This window comes from Natator depressus, chromosome 1 (assembly GCF_965152275.1).
Source record: "Natator depressus isolate rNatDep1 chromosome 1, rNatDep2.hap1, whole genome shotgun sequence".
Lineage (NCBI taxonomy): Eukaryota > Metazoa > Chordata > Testudines > Cheloniidae > Natator > Natator depressus.
Genome location: NC_134234.1, coordinates 286,489,417 through 286,504,312, shown reverse-complemented (window position 1 = coordinate 286,504,312; position 14,896 = coordinate 286,489,417). Strand labels below are relative to the sequence as shown.

The window sequence follows — 14,896 nt, the reverse complement described above, 5'->3', positions numbered from 1 at the left end:
TTACATTGTGCCAATAGCATGCCAGACACTTTAAAGATGTGTGAAGACAGACACCCTACCCCCTATCTGAGCGTTGATGTATGCGCAGACTTGCCCCAAAATAGCTAAATCAGTTTTAATTCACACCTTTTGTTACCACAGTGTCAGTCTGGGGGTGGACATTCTTCTTGGGCAATAACAGTGTTTGATTTTGCTTAAATTGGAAAATTACTTCAAACTAAATTGAAGTAAAACGGACAAGCTACATAAGAACGGCCATACTGCGTCAGACCAATGGCCTATCTAGCCCAATATGCTGGCTTTGGACACGTTTCAGAGTAGCAGCTGTGTAAGTCTGTATCCGCAAAAAGAACAGTGGTCAATGCCAGATGCTTCAAAGGGAATTAAACAGAACCGGGCAATAATCGAGGGAGCCATCCCATCATCCAGTCCTGCAGCATCTGGTAGTCAGAGGCAGTTTTGTTGTAACCCTGTTGGTCCCTGGCTATTAGAGAGACAGAAACATAAGCCACTTCTGTTTCCCAAGAAGCTATATGGACACCCAGACTTCGCCTGAAATAACAAGAAGTGGGAGTTAAAATGGTTTTTGTTGCCCTGGTGCTAGTTTGAGAGCAGAGCAGCTCTTAGACAGGGGCAGGGTCTCTGTCTTCGCTTTTCCTGCTCAAGTGCCTGGCTGGCAGCTTATTGGCACAGCGTAAGTAATCAACGCTCTGAAGTTGAGGGGTTTTGAGCCATCAAACTGGCCCTCCCCCTGCGCTGGCTTCTTCCTTCCACGTTACCGCTCCCACTCTCACCCCAGGCGGCCAGGTGTCCATAACAAAGGCTTGCGCGGGCGCTGGATGTGGAGTTAGTCGCAGAGAAACGAACTGCTCAGGGCAGGCTTTGCAGGAGACGGTGCCTCCGCCCAGCTCACCTGCTGTTCGGGGACTAAAGTCCATCCCAGCCCAAGGTGAGCCGGAAGAGGCGCCGGGGGGGTTCCGGGCTGTTTGCATTGCACCACCCGCCCCCTCCTGGGAGGCGGGGGCGCTGCCGGCCGCCAGGCCAGTCCCTGCTGCCGGGGGAGGAGGCAGGGGCGAGGGCGGCGCCGTAGCCGGAGCTCCCCTTTGGGCTGCGCTGCCCCGTGTGAACTTGTGCTGCAGGGAGGCTGGGCAGGCGGGTGCCGGCTGCGGCAGCCGCATCAGCTGTTGCGCCCGCGTCCCGGAGGCCTCGGGAGGGGAGGGAGAGCAGCGGGCCCCCATGCGGCGGCAGGGAAGGGGGTCTCCGCCTGCGGGCCCCTGCCACAGCAGCGGCGGCCGCTGACGCTGCCCTGGACTAGCAGCATGAGCAGCGGCTACAGCAGCCTGGAGGAGGAGGAGTCCGAGGAGTTCTTCACCGCCCGCACCTCCTTCTTCGGGAGGCCCCCGGCCAAAGCCAGGCCCGATCTGCAAGTGAGTGCAACGTCCCCGGGCCGGGGCAGCCCCGGCCGCTGCCCCCGGCGCGCGGGCAGCGTGTGCTGCCGGGCTGGCCCGAGTCGGGACCAGATCCTCGGGCTGTGCCCTGGCTCGTCCCGCTCCCGGCTGCCGCCCGCCTCCGGCCAGCCGCTCGCCAGGCGCTGATCCCACCCGGCTGCCTGATTTCAGGCCTCCACGTGTCCCGGGCCCGACTGTGGGGCAGCCGCAGAAGTTGCCAATGTCTTTTCCACCCTAGCGGAGCTCCCTCCCCCTGTGGGGACAGGGAATATTTGCCCTCGGTCCTCACTGGGACCCCCCTGATTTAGAAAATGCTCTTTAGGGGAGCTGTGGAATAAGCTCCTCCGTGTAAAGGCTGGGATAGTGCATGCACAGCCTGATCCGCATCGCCCCGGTCAGGGCCAGGGTCCAACCCCGCTGTCCGGTCCTGCCGTGTTAGTAACTGTTGCATGGATGCAGTGGAACAGCCACTAAATCTGAATAGGTTTCAGAGTAGCAGCCGAGTTAGTCTGTATTCGCAGAAAGAAAAGGAGTACTTGTGGCACCTTAGAGACTAACAAATTTATTTGAGCATAAGCTTTCGTGAGCTACAGCTGACTGCATCCGCTGAAGTGAGCTGTAGCTCACAAAAGCTTATGCTCAAATAAATCTGAATAGGTGTTAACCCAGCTCCAGGATTGCTTGGTAGCCGAGAAGAGTGGGTGACATGTTCCAGGCACCGAGATCAGGAGCATCTGTCTCCTTATTCCACCTTAGGTAATAATGCGCCATCCTCCTCTCTCAAGGTAACACTGATACCTCCTCTGCACCCTTCCAAACCCAACCCCTTCCCTCCCAGTAAATCCTCTACCCCTCTGGATTAAGATGGATATAAAATACTGAAATAAAGGTTTTCAAATATTCTGTTACAGATAAGCCATGATCAGTAATTTAAAACAGTATGCACATTCTGTTTAGTGACTTGGGATCTCAACGGTTAATTTATTAAATGTGTTGCAGTTCTCTTTTTAATCTGATCTGTTAGACTAAGGTGTGCCTTGACAACTTGTTTTCTTTAGTGTTAGCGCTGGAGGCATGTTCTATAAATGGCAGTATGGCAGATTTTTTTTCTATATATTGAATTGAAATGAAATAAGAATAGATTTTGTTTACTGACTTCAATGCTTTAGATGTCCAAAAGTGCATTACAGACACTTCAGATACTGATTCTGGGATAGCAACGTGGCATCATTAAGTTCTCTGCAATAATTCACATAGCCTGGACATGAAATAATGCTTACTGAGAGAGGATCTGGCCAACATTCCCTTACTCCACTTGGGGAAATGTCTTGGAATCTTTAATATCCAATAGATGTAGGGAAAGGACACAAGTTTTAATAGTGCTGCAGTCCCTAATAGTGCTCAACAAGTATGACACTGGATATGTTTGTTAAAACTGGGACTTGAGCTCTCTGGTCTGGTTTAGAAGTAAGAATGCTACCGAGAGGGAGCACACTTGACACTAGATTAATAATTAATTTAATTTAACAAATACTTTGATTAGGAGTTTAAATTTTTTTTTTTTGGATACTTTTGTGTTTTACTTTTTGTGACAGGCAACCAGATACCAGGCTAATGGACAATCTTATAAAAACTTAGATAAACTCAAAATTCTTCAGTGTGAAAACAAAGTTATGGAGCCTAGGTGTTGAGATAAAAAGCATGTTTTCCTGGTAGTGAGTAATCATGCTCTCAGTTTTCTGTTTCCAACTTTCCTTTTAGTTGTAGTGTGGCTCTGTAGTTTTATTTGTTTTGAGCCTGGCAAGCATGAGTTGAATTGAGGTAAGGACCGTTTCAGCCTTTTGATGGGGACAGAGGGATATGAGAAATGTAACATGTCTTGTTCAGTAATACAAGATAAACTCAGAACTGAAACAGATTTTTTTTTTTAAACTCTGCTAATGGGTCAGTACTGGCGTGTTATCAAATAGATATTTCATTAACTAGGTTTACCCTAGTCTTATGAGTTCAAAATACTGCAAGTTTGGAGGTTTGAAAATGAAGCAGCAGCAACCCACCTCTACCAGTACCGGGATTCAATTAAAAAATGTTCAGTAGATGCAGTGTCCCACCAAAGATGCAAAATAGGGGTCCAGCATTCCATAGTAAACTTTGTTCCTCTTTTTTTGATTGTCTTTAATCAGGGGATTCAGCCCTCCCTCATTAGTCTTTCTGCTTCTGGAAGCCTGAGTTGGCTTTTCTAGAGATGCAAAAAAGAAAAGGAGTACTCGTGGCACCTTAGAGACTAACAAAGAGATGGTTCTTCTTGTCTTTGGAAACTGATGAGCCATTGTTTCTTTGTGTATCTTTTCTTAGTGGAGCTCTGCTTCCATCTCCCCCCCCCCCCTTTTTTTTTTTTAAATGTTCCCTTTTAGGCCTGGGCTACACCCACTACAGAGTTAGATTGACGTAAGGCAGCTTACATCGACGTAACTCTGTAGGTGTCTACACTAAAATATAGCTCCCACCAATGTAATTCACCCACTGCACCAACTTAATAACTCTAGCTCCATGAGAGGCATAGCACTTAGGTCGATGTAGTTAAGTCGATGCAGTCTGAATGTAGATACTGCATTGCTTATATCAACTGTTGTGGCTTTTCCAAAGCCATCCCACAATGCCCCACGCTGACAATTAAATCAGTGGAGGCACTCCTGGTGCGGGCGTGCACCATCGACACGAGGAGCAGAGTGTGGACATGCAAAAGTGGTTTAATTACTGCGTTGGCTGTATGTCGATGTAATTTAGGTCAACTTAATTTTGTCGTGTAGTCTTGGCTTTTGTTTTTATTCCTTTTCACTTTCTTACTACTCCTTCTTACCAGTGTTCATCTTCCTCTCCTATGTTGTTAGCAGTTGTAGGCCTTGTGCCTGCAAGCTATGCCCAGGCAAAACTCTGCTCATATGAGTCTTCCCATTGAAGACTATTCACGTGAGTAAGGCTAGACAGTGTTTGCCTTTGTGTCTAACATTAAAGCTCTTACCAGCAATAAATGTTTCACCTAGTAACACTTCTAGTGTCTAATCCAGTAATGATGCTTGATAGTGAAACAACACGTTGTCACAGAGTACAAACAGTGAGACTTTGATATTGGGCAGCCTGAAATAGAATTCAGCTATATCCGTGACTCTGCAGTCCCAGAAATACTCAGCATATATTTCTACTCACAAAGCTTATGCTTATTATCAGTTGCATTGGTCCTCCTTTTTTGTTTAACCGAACATAGATTTCAATGGTCATGTGACTACTGAAAGATGCTTTTCCCTGGAAGGGAAGCTGTCATAATAAGGTTCTTTGTGTATATATGAGGATGTTACTTTGGTTTGGGTTTGAGGCTTAGTCAAAAATGCATGGTAAATCCCCTGGTAGCTAGAGGGCAGCTACTAGTTGCTGTTCCTGTGTCTCTTTTCAAATGCACAGACTGTAATTTTGCAGTTCTTTCTCCCTCCCACCCCCGCATAAGACTAACCAGTGGTACTCATATTTAAATGTAACCAATTTAAATGCTCCATCTTAACTTTGTTTTACACCTCTCCGTACACACCCACCCAAAAGAAAGAGTGAGAACTTTTAGCTTACAGCTTTGCATGCAGAGAGACATATTGTACTGGCTTGCAGGCTTCTTTTGTCTAACTGTCTAAAGAAATCAGCACTCACGTGGGATCTTTAGGTCATGTTTAAGTTGCTAAGGGGGCATGGAGAAAGGAATTGGAAGCAAAGATCAGTTAATCTGTATAATTAGTGGACTATTGAATTTTTGTCCTGCAGTTAATTGGCTGCCCACCATAACAACAGGAATTAAGTTGCATAACAAGAGGAATTAAATGAAACCACTTCTGGGATAGAAGTTTAAAAATCTCATAATGGTCCCTCTTTATAAAGTGCAATGTCTTCAGTGGAGTTCTTTAAAAACAAGGTAACAGGTTATTATGTCTCCTTTTTTTTTTCCTTTTCCCACCTTAAAAAAAATCTAAATGGAACTACTGAAATTAAAATAATGTGAGATGAAACCTTATTTGTTGCATCACATTGCTGTCGCTGAGTTTGAGCACTGTCTCTTCAGGGCAGGGATCTTGTCTTCATAGCTGTCTGTCAAGTGCCTATTGTGCTGTTGGTACTCTATAAATAAGAAGCATTTTCCCTTTCAAGTAGTACAGATTGCAATTAATGGTCCTACTATATGACACGATGCAGTTAAAGGGGCACTCTTGGAGGTGGTAGATCCCAACTTGAATACCATGTCCATGTCATTATTCACATATATGGCTTTTTTTCCTTTCCAAAACTAAAGCTTTAATGCTTTTCTTTTAGAATAAATACCTTTTCCAAATTCCATCAGCCTACCATTGTAAAACTGCATGCTGGAAGAACACAAAGTTTTGATATAAAGTCAAATGAAATCACTGCTAAGCTTCCAAGGGGTTGTTATGCAAACACAGTAGCTTTAACAGGATTTCTAAGTAAATTAAAGTATTTAATAGTCAAACTAATTATCTCAATTTTTCAAATTAAATCAGTCATCTTATCAAAAGGGAAATTAAGCTGGGAAGAAAATATGCTTTCATGGTTAGGGTAGGGTACTCAAAGTGCAGCTTGCTTTGTGCCACATTGTGGCCCATGGAAGGGGATATTACGGTACTTTTTTCTGTACTTTCTCATATCGTCTGTGGTATCAGTAACACAGAGATAGGAGGAACTGTGGAGAGACTAGACTACATAAATATCCAGGAGGGCCTGGACTACTGTAGCTCCTTGTATCACTGTTATATGTTTTCTAGATGAAATGGGAAGAACTGTAGAAAGTTGAGTCCAGCCATTGAGACTATTAGTATGTGATTATTATTAAGCTATTACCAGCAGGAGAGTGGGGTGGGAGGAGGTATTGTTTCATGGTGTCTGTGTATATAATGTCTTCTGCAATTTCCACAGTATGCATCCGATGAAGTGAGCTGTAGCTCACGAAAGCTCATGCTCAAATAAATTGGTTAGTCTCTAAGGTGCCACAAGTCCTCCTTTTCTTTTTAGTATGTGAAGTTATTCAGGTGTGTAAGTCTCCGCAATATCAGGTCTTGTAACTTTATATGATCTAGTCTGTGTGGGTCTTCCATTCCCTGTGCAATGTTTCTCAAACTTTTGAAAGTTGAGCCCCTTCTTCAGGAAACCACAATCATGTCTGCAAACCTATCAGGTGGTGTTAGAGGCCTACAGATCTTCATTTATACATCTTTCTATGCCTTCCCAGCTAGTCCTGTGCATTCCCCCATTTTGGGAAATGCTGATGTAGCTCTTCATTAGACTTCCTCGCTTTTCTTCCAGGCTTTGATAACTGGGGAAATAGTTACGTGTCGGCATTTAAAGTATCCTCACTGGAATCCAATTTAGCACTACATTGAAATGCCTGGGACAGTTCATATCTCCGAGCTATTGTTTCAGGCTTTCTCCATACTCATGCAGACAGCCATGCATTTGGTTACAACTTGCTTGACATTTTGAAGGTTTTTTCATTGCACTTTTCACCCACTTCATAGGGCCTCATGAAGTGTGCACGTGGGTGTTTTCCATTTCTTTCCGTCAGTCTCAGATATTCCTCCCCCGCGAATCCTCATTCTCTGCGTCCTGTCTTAGTCTTTCTTGTCCCACTTCTCCATTCTAGATCTTGGTTCCCTCCCTCCCTTTTCCTCTTACAGGTACAGGGCCTTCATGGCCTCTCTTGCCCTTCCCAAGAGTCAAATTGTGGTTTCTTCCTCTGCATTGTCTACATTATGAATCTGATGCTGGCTTTATACTTTAATGTCCACAATTAGTCTGAATTTCACATCAGTTGGCCATTGTGACCCTTTCTACAGAATCCCATGGAGTTTCCTCTCAGTAACATTCAGTGGAGAAAACATCTCCCCTGATGATTAGAACAAATGAGGATTCTATTTTTAGATTTTCTTTTTACCCAGAAAGGTTAGACTTTTTTGACAAGCAGTCATGAAGTTTATTAAAAGTAAAACTAAAAATATCCAGTAATGTGGCTTATTCTCTTTATAATTCCTTTGGCAGTCAGTGTATATTATGCTGTAAACATTCTTTCTTACAGCTAAAAAAACTGCAAGTCAAGAGAGACCTTTTAACTCTATAGTGATGAACATAGTACAAAACCCAGGACAAAAATCAGTTGCTGTCCATACTGCTCTTGTTTTAGCCAAGAGGAGACCGTGCGCTCCATCCACATACTTTCTCTCCATACCCATGCTGGGAAAGGAGATGCTAAAAGGTCCGAGAGTTTTTTTTATACATATAGGTGAAAATTGACTCTGACTGCCAACAGCACTAATGGAGCAAACCTTTTTGAGGTTCATGTTTGTATCTCTTGTTTGTATCTTTTTTTTGTTACTGTCATTGGGCAGACTGGTGTGGAGTTTAGGTGCATGTTGCTTGCCTTAGACAGAGCCACCAGCAAAACAAGCAGGTGCTTGGGGCAGCACATTTCTAGGGGTGGCGTTCTGGTGCTGGCCCTGCCGCCCCTAGAGATGTGCCCCAGCTCGCCTCCGCCTGCTCCCCTGAGCGAGCCGCCGCCGCTCTGCTTCCCCCCCACCCACGGCAAACACGGCAAGCCTGGGAGGGAGGGAGGAGAAGCGGAGCGGCGGCGTGCTCGGGGGAGGCGGAGGTGAGCTGGGGAGGGGAGCAGTTCCTCTACCCCCCCCATTACTTCCTGCAGGTCCGTCCCGTCCCCCGTCCCCCCCCCCCCCCGGCTCACCTCTGCTCTGCCTGCTCCCCTGAACGCGCTGCCTCGCCTGAGAGGGAGGGGGGAGAAGTGGAGCAGCGGCATGTTCAGGGGAGCAGGCGGAGCGGAGGTGAGCTAGGGTGGGAGGTTGCGGGGGGGAGCCGCAGGAAGCAATGGTGGGGAGGGAATGCGGCATGCCCGGGGGAGGAGGGGGGGCTGGGGATTTGGGGAAGGGGTTGGGAAGGGGCGGAGTTGGGGAGGAGCCAGGGGCAGGGGGGCACGAAAAAAAGCGGGGGCGGCCAAAAATTTTTTTGCTTGTGGCGGCAAAAATCCTAGAGCTGGCCCTGGCTTTAGAGCAAGGTTGATGTGCTTTTAGCATTAAATCTTTACCCACCCATGCATTTGTAACGATCTCAGAGGCTCACAGAGTACTTTTCAATCAAAATGTCTTAACATGTACATTAAGTGTTCTTTTTTTGTACATAGCAGAATTATTGCAAGTAGCTTACTATAAGCTGAGCATGATCACAGTTGGAGTCTGATATTCATGGGATTGTATTTTTGGGGCTTATCTCATGTCAGTACCTGAATTCCAGAAATGAGGTAGAAGTTCCTAACTTGTGTCCTAAATATTTTGCTTGCTGGTGGGAGATGAATGTAATGTCCCTAAGGTGGTTTGAGTTACTGGAACATCTAACCTGTGCTGTTACACTCGGCAAATCAAATTAAAGGTGTCCTGGCTTACGTGCAGTGGCATTGTAGATAGAAGAACAGGGCACGGAGAAAGGATAGCGTGCAAACGGGGTGACTAAAATGTTATCCCTTTACTTTGTTTTCCTTCTACCATATCAATACACGTAGGCCCTTCTCCTGAAATCTGATCTGTTTGAGCAAACCCTTGCAGAGCCTCACTCATGTGCTATAGGATTTGTTAGAAATTTCAGGCTGGTGATAGTCATGTACGCCAAACATGCACTGACACATCTTGTTCAGTTACAGAAGACCTTTGATTTAATAGATCTAAATGTTGAAGTACAGTAACTAGACTTGTGCTGAAGAGTTCATAAGTCATCAGAAGTGTACAGTATATCTGTATGGTTGGACATATAGATTTCAGTATTCCACTATAATTTTGCCAGGTGGTAACATATGGTTAAGATTCAGAAATGTCCTCTGGACTTTGTTTTCTAGTCTAAAAGACTCCAAGCGTCCAGCCATCAGTAGGAGTGTTGGGTGTGTCCCTCTGAGTGCACCTATTATAGACAGAATGAGTAGGCCACAGGGGCATCTGAATTAGTGAAAACAAGGTAAATAGTAACCACTAATAACTGCTTAATGGGGAAGAGGGGAACCCTGTCCTCCTAATCTTTTCTGCTGTACACCTCTCTGTATAAACAGTATCAGGGCAGCCAGAGGTAGGAAGAGATGCAGATGCTCACTGATGGCTGGAGTTTGACACGCACACAGATGCAGAGAGACACAGAGATGCACACAATATTCTGTGTGTGTATGAGAAAAGGAAAGTTGAAACGGATACTACTTGGAAAAGTATCTTGTCACAATATGCAAAAACCATTAACGCCGGTATGGATTAACAGTTCTGGGTAAACCTATTAGAAGAGGATTTGAAGTGAGGCAATAGATGTGCAATGCAGCATAGACTTGTAGCAATATCCTTAGGAGCCAATCTAAGCAATTTAAGTGTCATAAAGGTATAAATGAGGTGGACAAATCCCCTTGCCTTACATCCAAGAATCTGGACTAAATTCTGCTTTCATATATATCAAACTAAATCTGGAATGACATCCGTGGGGTTGCATAGGGTGTAAGTAAGGGCAGAATTTGTCCCTCATTTTATATGCTCAATTTCTATTTGAGGGTAAAAATGGTAGAACTTGCTGCACAAATTCGAAATAAGAACATTTGCAGAGCAATATCCATGTAGCTATAATTTTCCTCCTTTAAGGCTCCAGTTCAGCAAAGAGCATAAGCCCTTGCTTAAGTCCAGTTGACTTGAATGGAACTATAAGCACACGCTTCAAGTTAAGCATGTACTTCACTCAGGCCTAAATTCAGCAAAGCACTGTTCTGTTGCTGTTGTAGTTAATGCAACGTTGTCAAGAGGCATACATACATATAGATGCACACACAAATTTCCTACCACATGGTAGGTTTTAGTTGCTTTGGGACAAGTGACTTCGCATGTATTTTCTTTTTTTCCCCCTGGGAAGAGTCGAGAATTGCTTTTCTGTAAGGTTGACAAAATGCAGCAGACGGTTTTGAAGAGTGAGTGTCCTGTACAACCTTGTATTTGGATAAGTTAAACAGTCATGTGCTTTTTGTAGCAAACCTCACATAGTGTGCAGGAGAGGAATCTGGGAGCCTGCATATAAACAGTTTGCTGCAGTCAGAGTAAAAGCAATAAGAGTTCCTCCATGTCTAGTTCAGAAGAAATGGCAAGTGTAAAATATCCCCATCCATGTGGGAGTATTTTACAGTTACCGTGTGTGTGTGTGGGGGGGGGGGGGAGGTGTTGTTTTTGTTTTTTAAATCAAGGTCATTGCCCTTTGCTTCAAGGTTGCACTTACAATAGGGTTGATGTACTTACAGTGTGTTAGCATGTTATCTGTTTCATATTTATTGGGGTTTTATTAACAGACATTGTTAGGCTTGGTGTAGTTTGATCAAAATTTTCTGAAAAAGTAATTTGGCCATTTTTAACTTAAAGTTGGGGAGAGGGGAAGTCTGAGGATTTCAAGGAGTGGTCTTGTTCTCTTTTCCCCTGTTTCCTAGACAGCTTTGAAAATTCCACTCTGTGTAACTGTTGAAAATGACATTTGGTAAGACATTAGCCTTTCTTAAAATGAAGTAATTCCTCTTCAAAAAGGTGTATAACAATAAAAGTAAATGTTCTAAAACCAATTGGATGTATGTTTTTATATGAGGTACAGAGCATGTGTAATAACTGCTTTTCCATAATGTTTTTCTGTGGGTTTTTTTGTTTTGTTTTGTTTTGGTTTTTTTTGGTCCTCCTCATTACTTACTAAGTTTTAAGTAGTGCTGGCTGAAAATTTTCCATTGAAACTCTTTCCCAACAGGAAACTAGGCTTTCACCAAAATGAAACTTCTCAAAAAAAATTCTGCTTTCCCGAGAAAATTTTGACTTTTTTTTAAAAAAACAAACAAACATGAAAATAAACAATTTTGTCTGTAAATCAAAAAAATTGTATTCAGAAATAGCGCTGTGGTACCTCATGAGAGTTGTGGTTTGGGTGACTCATGCCCTCATTCTATTTTATGGGTCAGATTCCCCACCTGGACTACATCTCCCATGATAGAACAGCAAGCAGGGAGATGGTGGTGCATCATGAGAGATGTAGTCTGGCCAGGGAGCTCAGCCCATACAGGAGAATGGGGGCATGAGGCACTGTGGCAGCAATTCCAAATAGAAATTCTTGGTTTTCATTCAGATGTTGGATCATATTAAAGAAGTTCTGTATTAAAATCACAAATGAGTTTGATTCCCCATAGTTTAAATTCCAGGGTATTACTAATTAAGAGGTCTCTTGGTTTTTGGTACTGTTTCTCTCCCTCTGTGTGTGAAACTTGCAAGCTGCTAATTGTGTTAGTACATTCTAAGACAGAGTCTGTTCTCAAAGCAATTCACAGAGAGAGAGACTCAAAGCAATACTCTAACAACAGAAACAGCACCCAGAGACTCCCCGCCCTTTTTTTTGTATTAACAATTGTGATTAAAATAGAGATAGAGGATGTATGTGGATGGATGCTTGGTGTGGATAATAACTGAGTGATCAGGGAGGTGCCAGCCTAAGAATCCAGTGTCCATCGGCTGAAGACGGCGTCAAGTGGAAATAACCAGAGGACCCCCGGAGGGCAGACTGGAATCCACCCAACAGCCTCAAGAATGGGAGAACCAAAGAACAAGATAGCACATTCCTGACGGCTCCAAGATGTTATCTGCTGATTGATTCAGCAACAGCATGATGAAGCAATTCCCATAGACTGGCATAGGAAGAAATTCCTATAAAAATAGACTCTAAAAAGTGAGAACTTTGGGGTCTGATTCTGCAAACCAACTTCCAGGAGCATCAGATGAGCATCTGACAAGGCCCTGTTCCCTCCTCATGTCCAGGCCACCTGGCCAGTGGCTTGGCATGAGCAACTCTAAGGCTGGTAACTATGATAACAACCTTGCAGAACCTGTGTGTGTGTTTGTATGAATGAATGTGTGAATAAATATGAGATTGAATGGAATGTTATAGCTATAACTAACTGCTTACTATGATTCTGTATTCACAATAAATGTGGTATTTTGCCTTTTTCCCTTTAATAAGATCCTGCTGGTTTTTAATTTATTGGTATAACACAGAAACTCAGAGTTTTTGACACTTTGTCCCAAAAAAGGAAAAAGTCAAATATTTTCTTTGGAAATTTTATATGAAAATGATTTGTTTTTTCATTTTTGTCTGAATTTTTGTGACTAAATTTTTTTTTATTTAGTGCTTGTTTCAATACAGTACTAATAATTACTCTCTGTTGTCCACAACTACTGTGGTTACTCCTCTTTATTAAGGCTTTGTATTGATCTAATCGTAGGTGTACTGTATTTCTGTGTGTGTGTATACACTCTCCCTTTGCCATCTAGGTTCTTAAGCCATGACCCTCACTGGGGTATTTTAGTGGCCACGTCACTCCAAATATCAGGCAAAATCCTGGGATCCCCCCGGCCCACCTCCTTGGTGGATTGATTCTACTAAAGTGCTAGTGAAAACTGATGACCAGATCCTGCTCCCATGTAAGTTAATGATAAATTGGCCATAGACTTACATGGCAACAGGATTAGGCGTTGAGTTAAAAACTTCAGGATTTAGTTTTTTGTTTTTAGTGGAAAAAGTGGGGGCTTTAAGTTTTTTATGTTATGTTAAGCTATCTTTGCAATATTCATACCAAGTTGTTAGGTAGTAACCTTTATTACAGCGCATGTCCTCTTATTACCTTTTTTTGTAACACGTGCACTGGACTACAGCTCACCACTTTAGAAAAGCATTTCAAGGAAAACAGTAGTATTTTTCATACTGCTTAACTACATTCTGAAGGATGATGTTAATCAGAGAGCAGAATTTATCTAAAACCCATACAGACGTGGTGGGATTATTTATTACTTTCATATACTCACGTATAAAGAAGTTAAGAAAATGGAAAGCTCTCTGCTTTGTTGAACTAATCCCATCTAATTGCAAACATCAACCTTCAAATTCTTTCTGTGGCATATCTGGCAAATTCTATGTAAATTAATAGTAAGTGGCTGTGTTAATGATTTCAACATGACGTGATCATGCGACCTATGTATTCTGCGGTGCAATATAAGAGTAAAAATATGGTGTGTATTACGTGACCTGTATTGGGTCATTAACTGCACGCACAGTGATTGCAGTGAATTGGATTGAGAGTGGTATAATACTATAGAGTGACTTAGTATAAGTGTTGATGCAAGACTTACTTGAAATAGATGTTACTTGGGCCACTGATGACAATGGGATTTTACATTGTTGAATTTTTGTGCACATAAATAAGAATATGTGGATGCTGACTTTTACCATTTCTGAAGCAGGTGATTGATTTGATTGCAACCCTGGTTAGCAGCAGGAGCAGAGTTAACTTGTAACAGGTCCCTTATTGACCTGGTAAGTTAGGAACAGGAAGAAAAAGTATGGAGAATGGCAGAGTCCATCTTAGATATATACCAGCCACAGAGGGTGCCTCAATTGAAATAAAGGTTAAAAAGGGGTATTGCACTCTATATTTTTGGAGTGTGGGAGGTGTGACATACTGGATCACAATCCAGACTAGTTGTGGGCTGTGTCACCCCTACATTGTAACCTGGGGTGCCCTTTACATTGCCTTGGTGCTATAGCCTCCAACCTGGACTGCTCACAAGAGCCTCCAGTTTATAAGTCACTCTCAGATATGTCTGTGTATGCTGCAGCCAGCTACACATGGGCTCTCACCAACCTAGGTTATACTGCACAGTGACCCCAACACCCGCCCCCACAGTCCTGGATCTTCTGGAAATTTATGTGCTCTACTGCCCAGGACAGTACACATTAAGTCCATTATTCATTTAAGGGAATAATATGCCAGTTTATTATTTTAAACCCAGACACTTCAGCCTGAATGCACTGGATTAGATAAAACAGTAAAACAAGTTTATTAACTACAGAGAGAGAGAGATTTTAAGTGAGTATAAGTAATGAGGCATCAAAGTCAGAAATGATTACAAGAAAAATAAAGATAAAACATTTACTAGTGCCTAACTTAACAAACTATATTAGATTCAAAGAAAGTTTTTTTTCACCACATGCTCCAGCAGATTACTGACCAGTCTCACAGGTCAGGACCACCGTACCCTCCCCCCGGGTCCTGTATCATCTTAGGTGTATTGCCAGATGCAGACAGGGAGAGAGGAGGGTGTCTTGGGGTATCTGCCCCTTTTTTTTATAGTCTTGTTCCCCCTTTTGAGAATTATTTCCAGCTGGCAGCAAAGTGACAGGCAGTCTGATGAAGAAAGGAAACTCTCTACTGTTTTTCTTTGCTAAGATGTAGATTTTTGTCCCTGCCCACTTCCTTGCCAAAGAATGGCCATTTAGCAGGTAATGGTGCATCAGCCTTGTTGACA

At 43.3% G+C, this 14,896-nt stretch overlaps 1 protein-coding gene and 1 long non-coding RNA gene across 4 annotated transcripts in view; one reads left to right on the top strand and one right to left on the bottom strand.

The window, feature by feature from the left end:
• Positions 1–935, bottom strand: part of LOC141980670 (uncharacterized) — a 42,868-nt gene extending 41,933 nt beyond the window's left edge. The window contains exon 1 of the long non-coding RNA XR_012637588.1: positions 795–935. This is a non-coding gene — a long non-coding RNA (uncharacterized LOC141980670). The remainder of the gene's footprint in view (positions 1–794) is intronic.
• The window catches only part of RASSF3 (Ras association domain family member 3), a 159,816-nt gene that overhangs the window by 81,154 nt on the left and 63,766 nt on the right, over positions 1–14,896 (top strand). The window contains exon 1 of one of the 3 annotated variants that reach the window (XM_074942125.1): positions 1,167–1,427. The exons of the other annotated variants lie outside the window; for them this stretch is intronic. Coding sequence (XP_074798226.1) covers positions 1,320–1,427 — 108 coding nt within the window. The 5' untranslated portion in view covers positions 1,167–1,319. Of the gene's footprint in view, positions 1–1,166; positions 1,428–14,896 lie in introns of those variants that run through there. 3 annotated transcript variants of the gene reach the window in all.